We start from the raw sequence: 16,086 nt of genomic DNA, 5'->3' as shown, positions 1-16,086 counted from the left end.
CCATTGCTATAAGATCCCATGCTGTCCGAACTCACAGATGAAAACTTGTCGAAGCAAAATGACACTGCAGGCTCAGTAGAGTGTGGTTATGTATAATGACATTAATGTTATTGACCAGCCTAGCAGTGTTACAAGCTCTAGCTTTCCTACTGGTTTTGTGCTCTGGTTTTTTTTTTTTTTGGTTTGTTTTTGTTTTTTTAAAGAGCATTATCATTAAGAAAAATAAGGGTTACTAGTTGTCTTCACCACTAGAAAAAAAGCTCCCATGGGTAAATTAAAAGCCCTCTATGGAAAGGATTGTCTTAACTGTGGGATAAAGGGTACTAAACTAAATCAGTCTGTCATCAATTCCCCTTTGAAAAAGGTCATTGAAAGAGGCTTTCAACTGTCTTTGCAGGGAGATAAAGGCAAGTGAGGTCCAAGAGGCCCACCTGGAAGGCCAGGTTCCATGGTAAGGTATATACTAAAGTATGAGTGTGCATCCCCAAGAACTGCCCTATTCCTAAAACTACATATGAAAAAAATCCTTCTATAAGCAGATGTGCTCCTTTTGGGCTCAGTCAGGCCTAGGAGGTGCATCACGACAAAGCATAAGAGAACTTGTGGAAAGCTGGTCAGGATTTTTCTTTTTTCCATACAGGGTGCCAAAGGTGAAATGGGGGATCCTGGCCTATCAGGTAACCCTGGCCCTAAAGGAATAAAAGGCCAAAAGGTAAAGTCGCAAGTTAAAGATGAATAAGTAAAATGGTCACTTCAGTCTTCTATGTGAGTCATGTCAGTCCGGTTCCTGTCTTTCCCACAGGGGGCTCAAGGTGAGATTGGAGATGATGGCCCAAAGGTATGGCATGTTATTTGCTTATGAAATACATACTTGGGAAAGGAGATTATACATCTCCTATTGCAGAGCAGCACTGTAATGACTTTATAATGGGACTGGTGTGCATCTGGACAAATTGGAGAAATGGTCTGAGGTAAACCGGATGAAGTTTAATAAAAACAAATGCGAAGTGCTCCACTTAGGAAGGAACAATCAGTTTCACACATACAGAATGGGAAGAGACTGTCTAGGAAGGAGTACGGCAGAAAGGGATCTAGGGGTTATAGTGGACCACAAGCTAAATATGAGTCAACAGTGTGATGCTGTTGGAAAAAAGCAAACGTGATTCTGGGATGCATTAACAGGTGTCTACTCTGCGCTGGTTAGGCCTCAACTGAAGTATTGTGTCCCGTTCTGGGCACCACATTTCAAGAAAGATGTGGAGAAATTGGAGAGGATCCAGAGAAGAGCAACAAGAACGATTAAAGGTCTTGAGAACATGACCTAAGAACGAAGGCTGAAAGAATTGGGTTTGTTTAATTTGGAAAAGAGAAGACTGAGAGGGAACATGATAGCAGTTTTCAGTTATCTAAAAGGTGTCATCAGGAGGAGGGAGAAAACTTGTTCATCTTAGCCTCTAATGATTAGAACAAGAAGCAATGGGCTTAAACTGCAGCAAGGGAGATTTAGGTTGGACATTAGGAAAAAGTTCCTAACTGTCAGGGTGGTTAAACACTGGAATAAATTGCCTAGGGAGGTTGTGGAATCTCCATGTCTGGAGATATTTAAGAGTAGGTTAGATAAATGTCTATCAGGGATGGTTTAGACAGTATTTGGTCCTGCCGTGAGGGCAGGGGACTGGACTCGATGACCTCTCGAGTCCCTTCCAGACCTAGAGTCTATGAATCTATGAATCTCTAGCTTATGAATGGGATTTACCACACACAAATCTTCCTGAGTGTTCCAAGAATAAGTGATTTCAGCTGTGATTTGGATGGTAATGGAGCTTACAGCTAAGAGGCTCTGGGGAATTACTCAGATGTTCTTATATTCTCCACAAATCTGACTCACGTATTTAAAACCATCATGCTGCTTCTGCTGCCACACAACAGGTCAGAGTTCACATCCCAGCCTTGGGTCTGTATTCCTTGAGACAGGAGGGAAGTACTGTAGAGGCACTAAACTCAGTCTTTTGAGAGGAGGGACAGTTTGTGTCACACCTGACTATTCTCTGTGGCCAATGAAGGAGCAGTACTGATGGACTCTGAAGGGATCGGTGTTGAGCCCTTCTTGGCGGCAAGAAGGGTTGTCATGACACAGGCTCCTAAGGTTGGGAAGGTGATAGTGGAGAACAATGTGTTTTATCCACGGAGCTCAAAGAACTTTAACAAACAATTAATACCCCTACAGTGCTGTGTGATAGGATTTCCCAGTGTACGGGAGAGGAAAATGAGAAAAAGAGAGGTTATACCTTTTCCTAGCCCCCTGAACAATGAAGAGGGCACAGGAGTCCTGATTCCCAGTCCCCTTTTGCCCTCTAACCATTAGATCATATGTCCTACGAGAGTCACGGTTCTTTCCCAGCACTCCTTCCGGTGACGAACACCCTCCCCACCCTCAGTGCACATACAGGACATAGCCCAAGGATTCAATTGGGTTAGTGTTTTAGTGATTTAGTCAGAGGGAGCAGGAAGTGCAAACAATGAACACAGGAAATTTTTCTCTAATGAGAGACTGTGAAAAGCTATAAATTGTATTCCTCCTTCATAGGGTGATGTGGGAAGAAAAGGAAGCCGTGGGGATGCTGGACCCCAGGTACAGTCCATGCCCTTTGAAATTAAAGATGTCTAAGTGAATGCTGAGCCCGATAAACCTAAATTTTTAACCTATTGTGCATTACTCTCTGACAGGGGGATGATGGAGACAGAGGAGACAAAGGACAAGTATGTTTGTTTGTCCGTGGTGGCTATGTAGAGTCAAGGGAAAATATCTGTCTTGCTTCCAATGCTAGGTCCAAACCCTTTCCCCCACTCCACTGGCATGGAGAGTTCTTATCCAGGGAGTCCTTCTGCTACAGAAGGGTGGGGGTCAGGATTAGGAGAGCTCATGGATGGACCTGCACACCACACAGGCCATGTAGCTCTGCCCCATGCCCCAACACATCATGTGTTTGAAGTGGGCTGGGGGTAGCATGAGCCAAGACAGGTGGGCTCCATGACTTTGTGGCGCCACTGGCCATTGACTTCTGAACAGCACGGCAACCCGCCTGGTGCCTGCAGCCCTGAGATTGCAGCAGCAGCAGCCACAGACATCGAGGTTGCTGCTCACAAACTGGGCAAGTTGTTCCTTCACAACTAAGCAGCCACTGTGAAGCCCAGTTTACTCATGCTGTGTGCTGGGTAGAAGATTTTCCCCTTCAGGAGAGCAACCTAGAGTGTGAACCTTCATTAGAACCAGCTGATTACTACTTCACCCCCCTACTTAAAACTCGCCCCAAACTGACTTGTTCTGTGTATATTTAGAGAAGCTTTCCTGCCTGTCTCTGGAATTAGAAAATAGACTCAGGCACTGGTTGAGTGATATCAAGTTCTGTGAACATTCAAGTAGGTGAAGTCTGTTGGACAGGGAGGGGGAGATGCACAAAAATCAGAGAAGTGGGGACTGTTGGAATGTCAAGGGGGTTGGTGTTGCTCGTAGTCCAATAAGCTTTGGCTCACCAAGACCAGTGAAAGCTTATCTGAAATGAACCATCTCCCTATGAAAACCCTTCTTTTGAGAGTCAGAAAGGCCATATAGGATGAATAAATGTGTCCACAAAGAATTCATGCATGTGCCATACAGCAAAACTCCTCTAATGGTAAGCCACCATGGTGCATATAATTGATAAAGAAGTTGAATGACTGAACTGAATGGAATATGCTACTCAACCTTCCCTGATGCTCAGTACGCAAAACCCCACACAGCAGAAAAGACCTGGATTAGGTATTGGTGTCCAGGAAGTCCAAAGCTAACTCTTAATGGTAAGAGTTTAAGCAGTCTCTCTCTGCAGCATGCTGAGGGAGGGTGACATTAAGATTTGGGTCTATCAAGCACAGCCTCCCAGAGTTTCTGGGCAACTGATGTTCTACCACAACCTGACAGGAACCTAAAATCATTCTCTTATAATGTTCACCCTGCAAGGTATAGGGTTAGGCAGAAGGAAAAGGATCTGCACAAACACCAAGCAGAAGTAAGAATTGTGCTGCCTGAGCCCAGGTATGATGGTGGTGGTGGGTACGTTTCGACTGACAGGGCTGGACAGAGGGAAAAAGGCAGAGGAAGGAACACGGGTACCTTTTTTGTTCATGCTTATTGCTATTTTTCTCCCTTCAAACTTTTCCTTTCACCTCCTCCCATAGCAAAGAGAACGTGGCTTTCCTGGCCCTGCTGGTCCAAAGGGACAAAGAGGTGTCCCTGGATTACCTGGTCCAAGAGGCTTCACTGGCCCCACTGGAGAGGATGGAGCAACTGGGCCCCCTGGATCTCCAGGGTCTTGGGGACCTGAAGTATGTTTCAGCTCCTTCCTTTTCTTTGCATTTTCCTTATTTGGTTATTGGAGTGCTGGTTGTTTTGCTTGTGAATATCAGCATATTCTCTCTCTTCTGCTGCTTATAGACCTTAAGGGACAGCTGTTGAATATATGCACTCCCCTTACTTCTCAGTCATTGCACAAAATGTATTGTGTAAACATTACAGAAACTAATCTAGGGGGGCGGTAATTGGATAAAGAGCCTTTCCTCTTTAGGTCACTAGTTCAAATCCAGCTCAGACTGGTGGGTACTGAAAGTTTTTTCTACGTGATGGCTATATGGGTTTGTTTATTAAAGTTCAGTTTTGCTTGGAGACACATCACAAATCATCCTCAGAGTTGGCACAAATTGATATCTTTACTGTTGTCTAATCGATGAGAAAGTACAATACTATGTGACCTATCACACACAGAGAACAGTCCAATTGAACAGTTTATGAACAATACATAGGTGATAAATGGTTCATCCAAACTATTTGGTGAATGTATATAGCCTAATGAATACCCTTGGGAGATACACGGACAAAATACTAATTCTATTTCTGTTGTGTTTATAAATTCCCACTTTCATCCTAGGGTCCAGGACTGCCTGAGGAGCAGGTATATGAACTGTGTCGTAATGTGGTCATAGCTCAGATAGCTCAATATGCACCTGCTATCAGATACAAATGTGCCAGCGCCTGTCCTACTGCTAACATGACACTAATTGGCCCCCCAGGGCCTCGTGGAATGGCAGGACCACCAGGGAAAAAGGTGAGAACTTGCTATGATACTGATAGTGTGCATGTGAATATTGTGACAAGATGGCCAAAGTTCATATGGTGGGTCCCGTGCTTTCCTTGGTGAGGGCTAATATGCCAACCTTTGCCCCTGCTCTTGGGCACCGAAGGCCCCACTAGTGGCCTGGGAAGGTGGTAGAGGAGGGAAGTGGGGAAGGGGTATGGGTTTGCTCCTCGCTCTGTGCCCCAGCCTCTCTCAGCCACTGCGGGTTTTTTACCCTCTTCCCCCTGGTGTGGGTTACCCTCAGTCCTTGGACATTGGGGGAGGGAGTCGCCCTGCTGGGACAAGGTCTCCCTTACTTTGGTTGTCTAGTCTTACAAATTGCACAACACACCTCCAAGCTCCAGTGTTCGTTCGTGTTCTCTCTCTCTCTCTCTCTCTCTCTCTCTCTCTCTCTCTCTCTCTCTCTCTCTCTCTCTCTCTCCTTCCTCCTCCTCCTCCCTGACTGCCTGAAGCAAGGGGTTTTATTAGGTTCCTGGCAGGGCCTTAATTGACTACAGGTGCTCCAATTAACTTGTAGCAACCCTCCCTAGTCTACAGGGAACCCCACCTTAATTAGCCCCCGGCTTGTGTATTTCCCCTCTACCACTCTCTCTCCCACTGCTCCCTGATCCTCCTGTATCACAATATGTTCACAGGCATCAGTGGAAGTTTGGCCATTCACTTCAGTGGGGCCAGGATTTCAACCAGAGTGTGTATGTACACTCTGTGTCAGGTCCTTCTTTGTTTGTTTGTACCCCAGTGTCATGACTGACTGTGACATAAAACAGTGTGCTCTTCCCTTCAGATCACACACACCAGGTATTTGTCCATGTCAGTCATTACTTGTATGACGTCTAACGTGGATTCCTGATAAGCATTTGTACCAGCAGAAACTGCCAGCCAAGAAATCACTTTGGCACTCACAGATATGTGTGACTGGTGCCAGGAAGGGCCACACTGAGCATGCCACCTTCAAGGCAGATTGCAAGAAAACAGTAATAAAAGTGCTTCTGCAGTGCCCCGCTGGTTAACCAGAAGCCAAACACAGTCCCCTCTGGGCATTCCAGCCCTTGGCTCCCACCCAGACTACTAAGTCTAATATAGTGAGAGGTTACTGAAAACCCATTTCACCATATGTGAGGTTCTTTCTAATCCCAAAGGACAAGACACATTGCGCCACCAGCTCAGTATGAATCTCAGATCTTACCCAAATATCATGCTGTCAGCCAATCCTCAGTAAGATAACTAAAGATTTATTAATAAAAAGGGGAAAAAAGAGAGAATTATAAATGGTTAAGGAATCATATACATACAAGTGATTGCAAAGACCTTATATCAGGATTGTGATAGAATAAACTGCTGGTTTGCAAAAGTCTCTATGGAATCATCCAAACAGATTGCGGGTCAATCCTTGTTTAAAGTTTCCTTGTTAGTAATCGAGTCCAGAGAAATGAAGCAGGAAATGAAGACAGAATGGAGATGTTTCAGGGGCCTTTTATATCCTCTGCCATGTGCATGGGAAAGTTACAGTCCTAAACAAAACCCACAGTCCCTGTTTGTGGAAAGTTACTGGCCGAAGATGGAGTCCAGGATCACATGAGATAGTACATGTCCTTATCTGGTTTTCTGCATCACAGGGGGTGGTCATTGGTTCCTTGATGTCTGAGGCAGAAGTACCTACTGGGCAGGCTGATTTCTTCAATGACACATTGTGAGAGCTGAATGTCCTTGATGGGCCATCAACGCATAACGGTCTAGCCTTGATGTAAATCTATTTGAGAAGTTTCACCCAGGAACAAATACATTTGAGATACAAATACATAGCAAGTGATCACACAGTGATGATATATGGATTTAACCAAGATAATCATACTCAACAGACTGTAACTTTTCCATTGACAGCTTACATGATGCACTTTGTATAAGATTAATAGAAATTGTGTAACAGTAGTAACAGTGATATAAATGGTCACCTTTCTTATACACAAAATCACAGCATGGCACCCTGGAGAGCCTTCAATAAGCAGAGATGGCAATAAGTTTTCACTCTGCCTTCAGTTCCCAACAATGCTTTTCTAGCTGACTGCAGCAGAACTGATGTAGAGCATAAGCATAAGCATACTCAGCTCAGGGCTGGACCTGGACAATTTGATCCTGAATTTCTATGGTGAGAGGTCCATTAAGAATGATCATAGGAGAGTGGGGTAGAAAAATTGTAGAATCAATTATTTGGTAGCTCTGGTTAGATCCAGACTGGACATACAATGAGAGCAGAGTTTCTCATTACATCTCAGTCTTCTGCTTTCAGGTGAAATTCTGAAGTCTTGAGATTCCTTGGCCTGCTTGTTTTCATTTTCTTGGAGATAGAAAATGAAAATAGAGATCTCAAAATTGCCATTTTTTTTCTGAAGACGGCAAACATCCTGGTTTTTGCCTTTAAAAACCACATATATCATTTTAATAGGGAAAAACAGGTCTTGATGGATTTAAAGGTGAGCCTGGTCCAAGAGGACCTATTGGATTTCCTGGAGCTAATGGAGCAGCTGGGGAACCAGGTAGGGACACACATACGCCTAGATTAATTTATAAGCAATGTTCCTCTACAACCAAATCCAGTGTACAAGCTGGTTTCTTTATGTGCTTTGTGCCATGTAGGAGACAGAGGCCAGAAAGGTGAGAGAGGAGATTCAGGCATGGGACTCCCTGGCCCAGATGGACCTCAAGGCTTTAGCGGTAAAGAGAATTTCAAGGGATATTTTATTTGAGGTTTTAACTTCCTTGCTCTGTATTTTTCAATTATTTACCATAAAACTGTTTATAGACTCAGCTATGAAAAATATATGTGCAACTTATTTAATAGCATTTTTTGTATGATTGCCACTGAAATATTTACAACTCTCCATGAAAATACTTAACTTTGTTCATGAGCTTCACAGTTTTCCTACATAATCTCTATTTTAATATGGGGGAGGCCATGCTGCTAATTTGATCACTGTGCAAACCTGTAAAGATTTTAATGGCACCTGATGTGTACACTGACAGTGGTGTGTGTCAGCAGGATGTCTGTAAAACAAATGTTGAGAGAGAGTGACTGGTTGGGAATTCAAAGAAAGGGTCACAGAGAGGACTCCCACTATTTTCTCCTAACCCTGCTGGAAGAAATCAGATTTCTTATCCCTGAAATGGTGTGCTAATAATATTGGAATAGTTAATGCTAGATCTGGCTGGAGGATGACAATTTCATTTCACAACAACTTCCCAGCTTTCAAAATTAGTTTTCATTCTTCACTGGAACAAACCCAAAACCTTTTGAATATTTTTGTGAAACAGAATTGCAAAAACATTCATTTTTTGATTGAAAACATAGGTTCTCAATTTGGGTCTCTCTCTCACTCTCTCTTTCTGGTCAGAAATGACCAAAGAACCATGGATCTCGGAAACCTTCTCATCAAAATTGATATGGTTCCATAAAACATTCCAGCTTCAGTAAAACAGCATGTCAACAAATATATATTTAATTTAAAATGTTCTAATCAGCTCTAATGAACATCTGTCAGGATAACCCTGGCACAATTTTGAGTGTATTAAAATGCACTTGCCCTTATTCAGCGTCTAGATTATAGAGACTGAGGTCCTTTGTACAGGTTTAGCAAGGCCCTGTGTAGGGGATTTATTTCATGTGGATTCATTCTGTACATGGGGAGGGAAAGAACACACACAGGGGAATTTAACAGAGATAGTATGTGCCCCTAGACTGATTCACTAGGTAGCTCCCTATTGACCTTTTTCACTCTCACAATTTTCTGATGTTCTTGAAATTCTTCAAACTATGAGCCTGAATCTGACCTCTCTTAGATCAGTTTTGTATTAGTGTCAAGTATCAGAGGGGTAGCTGTGTTAGTTTGGATCTGTAAAAGCAGCAAATAGTCCTGTGGCACCTTATAGACTAACAGACGTATTGGAGCGTGAGCTTTCGTGGGTGCATCCGACAAAGTGGGTATTCACCCACGAAAGCTGTTGCTCCAATGCGTCTGTTAGTCTATAAGGTGCCACAGGACTTTTTGCTGCTTTTGCAGCAGTGTAATTCCTACAGCAATAATGGAGCTATTTACACCAGTATGAATAAAAGAAAAATCAGGCCCCATTTTGGGGCGAAAGGACTCAGCTCAATCGAGTCTCCCCTTTTCTTTACATAATTTCCTTGTTTCATTCTTGTTCTAGGATTCCCTGGACATCCTGCTGTTGCCAAACATGGCCAGCCAGGCACAGCAGGTCCCTCTGGATACAGCGGTCGTCCAGGTCAGCCAGGATTTCCTGGCCCTTCAGGTGTCCCTGGACTATGTGAAGCAACAGACTGCAAGATCTATGCTCCTATCCTACTGTTAGAACAGGGATTAGTAAAGGGGCCATCTGTTTAATTATAAAATAATAATGATGCCAGGATAGATATGGAAAATTATCTTGATGGCATGCATTTCCTGTTGGAATAACGTCACCACCTGATTCTTCATTGGTGACCTAGTAATGTTATACTTGGCTAATGGGATACTGATAGGCATTAAACTGTAGGGATATTAAAAAAAGGTTTATATTAGAAATGAAAGTGATTCCCCATAATTGCTCCCCCACAATTTAAATCCATAATTTAAATCTCATAGCATTACCAAGTAAAAGATCTCTTGGCTGTATTGTTAATTTACAAGCTACTGTCTGTGTCTGTGTAAAAGGTTACAGGCTAAACTCCAATTGGGGCCAAAGATCTGAAAGTCCATTTGTGATGCATGGCTAGAAAGGGTTAAACACTCTGCAAAATAAATAACCCTCAAAAGACATGTGGGGAGATAATGTTTGTATTTTTGTGTATTTACATATGTATGAGTAGGGTCAACAATGTAATCAACAGTCCCTGTCTATGTTGTATTCTGATAATTCAGAGGTAAAAAAAAAAATCCCATTCTTTAAATGAATTGTAAACACAGAATATCTTGGTATTCATCTCTCTTTGCAATTTACGGTGAATGGTGGAGGAAAAAGCAAATAGCTTTATGTTAATTCTATAGCTAAGTACCCGTGATGTACCTCCTGCAAGTCATCCTAATTACTTTTTGTTCCCCGAAGGAATCCCAACTTGTCAAAAAGGACATGAAATTGTATAAAAGATCCTTCGGTTCTGATTTCATCATCTCAGATCTGCTTAAGCTTCATCAGGGGAAGTTTAAGTTGCAAGATTGAGGTCCCAGTTATGCTGGCACGCCCTGAATGTGATATTTGGACATTGGACTATAAACTATTTTTGAAAGAACTCTTTGCAACCACAAAGCTCACCATCCCTGCTATGAATCTGCACCTAAATGAATTGAACTCAGGTCTATATGTATATCGATCTTTTAACCATGCACTCTCGCTTTTGTTTTTTAATAAATTTTAGTTCAGTTAATAACAATTGGCTCTAGTGTGTATTTGGGTAAGATCTGAAAGATTCATTAACCTGGGAGGTAATGTATCCGACTCTTTGGGATTGGTAGAATCTTCTTTTATATGATGAAATAAGATTTACAGACATTTTCATCATATTTGACGTGGGTGCCTGGATGGAGGCCTGAGGCTGGATCACTTTAAGGGAACTGTGTGGACTTCTGAGTAACCAGTAAGGTAATAAAGAAGCTGTTTTATGCTGGCTTAGTAAATCTCAGTATTAGAATATCCACCAGCTTTTTGAAGTTTGGCTGCCCCATTCTTTGCAGTTCACCCTAATTGAGTGACCTTAGCTGGCATCCCACTAGGACTCTGGTCACAACATTGTTTTTCTTCTTTTTCCTTAGCCACCAGCCAAGTCTCCCCTCAGAGGGGTTGGGTAAACTAACGCTTAGCAGCTATGCCCATTAGACTTCAGTTTTTGTTTTCCTGTTATATTTTGTACATAACCATAGTAACAATCACTAAGACAAACAGAGGCCCAGAATGATGTACGGCTGTAGTGGATATGTGCTGAATACACCACAGGGCAGCATTCTGAACTACCTGAAGGAACCATTTATTTTGGTGACTGCCAAGGGTTTTGAATCTTCATCAGGGCTTCTGTTAATGTGCCACTGTGGGAGTTGTACTGTACTTGTTTGAATAGTGATTATATTGTAAAGAATGATATGTCTGCCCAGGCAGATCTGGGGTAGACTGTGACTGGGAGGAGCAATGGAACATCCAATATGTACACAGACATTATTACATTTTTCTTGCTGCACTCAAAAACATGAGCCTTTCGGACTGATCCTCTCTTCTGAGGAGCACTCAATGCAGCTGAGGAGAGGGGGCTTTAAGCCATGTTTGTGCTCCTTGATCCTGGGTCCACTTTGCACTGGTCCAGTCCCCCCACTGTAAGTCACAGCAACCTAAAGGAGACCATAACTTGTGTTGGCTGCCAACAGCCCCAGGGGAACTGTTACAGCAGCCAGGGAGCATCAAGGAACAAAAATTTCCTTGCCAAATGCTATTTCACAGATTAGGCCCTCTGCACCAGTCACAGGTAAATAGGCATTATAGGAGCTACTAAAGTGGCTGTACATAATCAAAGATCACGTCGTGCTGCATCATCCTGTGTTTGGCTAAACCGGTCTTTGTGCTGGCTGAAGGCTATCTTCATGCAGGGCAGAATCTGATCCAGAGTGTTCTGCTTGTAGCTGCAAACGTGCTGGATCACTAGTGGGAGTAAAAAAAAATTCTTCTGTCCTTAACTGCAATCAGATGTGAAGAGTGGCCTTCTGCTTATGGGGCCACAGTTCACATTGTCTGTATTTTCTTTTGGAAAATGCAGGATTAGTTTTCTATGCTGATGAAGATAATGGGACTGATATTAGAAACAAGTTCCTGAGACTCAAGAGTTAATGTCATGAGTTTGTACAGTAATTATGGCACTGCAAACATTTGTTCACTTTTGGCAAAGAAAGGCTATTTCTATTTCCCTTCCTTTCAAGGATGTGTTCATGTCTAAATTTTAAAATAAACCACAAATACTTTAAAAGTTTAAAAGTTTATTGTCAGAATGCAGCAGTCAGCCTTTTTTTGGTGTTACATGGAAATGAACAAGCAAAATGAGTAGACAATATAGACGATGGTGAAAGAAAAGTACACGCTAATAATATCCCCCAATAATGAAGTTATAATTGAACAGTCAACCAAGTGCATTATCTGTGGAAGAGGATACAGCTTCTCATGTTACAGTACAGTATCCAGATTGATAAGGAAATGTGTTTTCCATCCACAATGTAACTTTTTTTTTTTTTTAAAGAAAAGTAAAGTAAAGTAAAATAAAATGGCTAGCCTGGGAAAAGAGTAAACTGTTACAGTATTTTCAAATCTTGGTTATCAGCTTACAATTTTGAGGGTATGGAAGTGGGAGACGCAAACAATAGCCCATGCAAAATGTACAGGAAGAGATTAAACAAAAATCCAAACATTAAAAAATTATGAAACTCGTAACTGTTGCATTTTGCTGTCCTGCAATCTTCTCTTCAAAAGTCTACACCCAAAACATTTTACAGCTTTTTAAGAAGATTAGAGAAGTTAATCACACCCAGAAAGGACTTTTATGATTTATTTTGGGCATGAGTTTATTTTCCAGCAAGGTCATTGCACCCAAGCAAATAATAGTATAACCACAAACCAGTTTGTTTTGTTTTTAAGTGAAAGTAATACAGATTCATCTAAATGAAATTAAAATTCAGATACACTTATTAACTGACTACTAACGCCCGATAGAGCTGCTGCTGAAGGATGAATAGGAATAAGAATATGAAGTATTTGCTGATGCATCTAAACTTCCTCTCCTGGATCCACTTCGGGAGCCTGAGCGGGAGCCTGAGCGGGAGCCAGGGGCAGAGGAGACATTATAGGGACTAGAGATGCCTTTGGATGAAACAGAAGCAGCTTCCAACAGTCTCAGCCCAGTCACGTCCTCCACCATTGATCGACTCATTGCATCTTTGTAGGATATTTTCAGCTTGGTCTTGGGGCAGGTCAGAATTTTGGTATAGCTGTTAGTGTCTTGCAATCTCTGAGCATTCCGTCCATCTATCAATCCTTTCCTAATGGCTTCCTCCATACTAATTCTTCCACGCACTTCTGGATCGACGAGGCCTCCGGTGAGGTACTGGAATTCAAGAAAGCGCTGACCAGCCTCATAAGGCAGCCACTTTTCCTTCACTGCCTCTGCTGCTGACATTCTAGCGCCACCCTTTAAGCCTTCAAACCCTAAGAAGGCCTTCTGAGCTGGCTTGAGCCGTGTGGCCATATCGTGATCAATGATGCCTTGAGCAACTGCATCCTGAAGTGAAAGCCTTTGGCCTGTGGTAGGGCACATTATGCCTCCAGTGCAGGCCTGGGCTTCGAGCAACCGCTGTCCTGTAATGCTGTCGACAATGCCCCGTTGTATAGCTTCTGAAATGGAGATTCTCTCCAAGTTTTCAGTATCAAATACGGCTGCAATGGGGCTGCATTCCTCCAGGGGTGCTGAAAAAGAACCACTCAGTCTCACTGAAGAACTCCTGACACTCAGCACTGTGGGAGATTTAGTTACTGACTCATGCTTAAATACTTCATCACCACCATTCTTGCAGGAAATCATGTCTGCAAACTGTGTAAGGCTCAAGCTTCCAGAACGGTACTGGTCAAAAAACTTCCTTTCAACAAGACCCTTATCAATAGCATCCTGAATGTCGTATTGATTGCCTGTTTTCCTGTCCACAAGGACCACTCTTGTGCTTCCATCTGACCCTGTAATAGTTATTTCTTCCCACTCACACTCCTGCTCAGAAAGTTCCATGTAGGTGTCATAATCTATGAGACCTTTATTGTACGCCTCCTGCACTGACATTTCCCGGTTTGTTTCTGGATCTACGATAACAACCCTGCGTTTCCTAAGGGTGTTCTTCTGTGATGTTTGCACCACCTTTTTCTTGTCTCTCAGGGGGAGAAGGCAGAGCCCTGTTGCTTCGTCCTTTATGCACCTTTCTTTCAGCTGCAGGTAGGTCAGATTTTCTTCAGTGTTAGGATCGAAAAAACCCTTTGTATCATCACTTGGGTCTGAGAGAATTAAACTGAGCTCTTCATTGAAGTAACCACGTTTGTATGCCATGTCAACTGGCAAACGGTGGCTTTCTTTGGGGTCAATGATTCCCCCAGTGGCAATCTGAGCCTCCAGCAAACGAATGCCATGGCCTTTCTCAATGAGCTCCTTATTCATTGCCTGGAACAAGGAGATGATATTTCCTGTTTCCGGGTCTTTGTACCCTGTGACTGCTCTTTCAGCAGAGAGAAGTTTGTCTTTAAATTCAATTCCAACAAGGCCTCTTTTGTAAGCTTCCTCAACTGGTAGCCTCATATTGCTGACAGGATCCACAATGAAACCAGTGGCTGCTTGGGCTTCTAGAAGTTCAAGGGCTGTTCCCGGTCTAACCAGGCCTATTTTCATGGCCTGGTAAATGCCAAGTTTCTCTTTAGTGGTCTCATTGTAGATCCCTGCTATGCAACTAGAGCCCTGGAGGAAATCCTTAATACTGTCACTGACTTCTTCCACACTAATTGTGCCTGCTTCGAGACCACATGCTGTCGATTCCTGAATAATTCCAGAGCTGACCAGTTCACTTATGGGGACAGGCTGCCTAATCCCTTGAAATGACATACTTCTCTTCTGCACGGGAAGGAGAAGTAGGCCAGTGTGAGGTTCAATCCTGCATTTTTCCCTCAGCTGGATGTAACTGACCGCCTTCTTGGTTGCAGGGTCAATAAAATTCTTTGAAGCACCTTGAGGGTTATTCAGGACTCTGTACAGGTCTTTGTCAATCAACCCACGAGACAAAGCAACATCTTTTGGCAAGAAAACACTGTTGACAGGGTCAACAATGCCTCCTGCAGCCATCTGGGCTTCGAGCAGGCGAATACCAGTTTCCCTGTCAATCAGATTTTTCTTGATGGCATCAGACACTGGCACTGTTTTTCCTGAGAATGGATCTTTAAATCCCATAATAGCCTTCTCTGCTGTATAGATTTGTTCTCGGTCATCAAAGTCAATCAGGTCTCTGGCAATTGCACTGTCCACAGTCAACAACTCATTTCTGTGCGGGTCAATCACGCCTCCTGTAGCTGCCTGGGCTTCTAAAAGCAGGACTGTGTTTTCTGGGGTAAGAAGCTGCTTCCGTTTGGCCTCCAACAAAGTGTACTTCTCCTTTGGAGTAAGAGATGCTCCTGCAATAGCCCCTGCCCCTCGAAGATAAGGTTCGATGTCAGCAGCAACTTCTTCCACTGACCTTTGCCCCCTCAGGAGCTTATCCAGGGTGCTTTTGTCTATTAACTGACATTCATAGAGCTGAATTGCTGTAATTTTCTTACGCAGCCCATTAAACAGCAATTTGGAAGGATCAATGGCAAATTCCTCTTCCGTCTGAGTACATCTGTGGGATCCACATGGGCGATACTTAAGTTTCTCAATCTCCCTTTGCATTCTGAGGCGCTCAGCATCCATCTCCGATTGGCTTTTGCAGCTCATCTCTTCCAATCTGCACTTGTATCGGTCTTCAATCCTCTTAATCTCCATTTGTAACCTTTCAATCTCAATCCTCAGGGCATTCTTCTCCCTCTCGCTCTTCTCTCTCTCAGATTCAAACTTTCTAATGGTCTCTTCATTTCGGGAATACTGGCTCTTCCACTGATTTAAGTCATTCAGGATTTGTTGTTTCTCACTTTCCAGCCGTTGTTTCAAACGAGACTCTGATTCCAGTGTAATCTTTGCACGGTTCAGCTCTTCTTCTAATCTCTGCAGCCTTGCCCTGTCTTGTTCCAAGGTACTTATTTTCATCAGCAGTGTCTCTCTTTCTTGCATAATGTGAGTATACTGATTTTGAGATTCTTGAATCCTGTTGGATGCCTAAAATTTAAAAAGCGAAAA

The 16,086-nt window shown here is 43.0% G+C and overlaps 1 protein-coding gene across 3 annotated transcripts in view; it reads right to left on the bottom strand.

Annotated features, from left to right (window-relative positions):
* Positions 1–12,433: 12,433 nt before the first annotated feature.
* Positions 12,434–16,086, bottom strand: part of DSP (desmoplakin) — a 50,939-nt gene continuing 47,286 nt past the window's right edge. For all 3 annotated transcript variants that reach the window (XM_030552365.1, XM_030552366.1, XM_030552367.1), the window contains exon 24: positions 12,434–16,065. In XM_030552365.1, coding sequence (XP_030408225.1) covers positions 12,889–16,065 — 3,177 coding nt within the window. In that variant the 3' untranslated portion in view covers positions 12,434–12,888. The remainder of the gene's footprint in view (positions 16,066–16,086) is intronic.

The sequence above is a fragment of the Gopherus evgoodei genome, chromosome 2 (assembly GCF_007399415.2).
Source record: "Gopherus evgoodei ecotype Sinaloan lineage chromosome 2, rGopEvg1_v1.p, whole genome shotgun sequence".
Classification (NCBI taxonomy): domain Eukaryota; kingdom Metazoa; phylum Chordata; order Testudines; family Testudinidae; genus Gopherus; species Gopherus evgoodei.
Note: the sequence above shows the minus strand (reverse complement) of the source record. Positions and strands in the feature narration are given on the sequence as shown.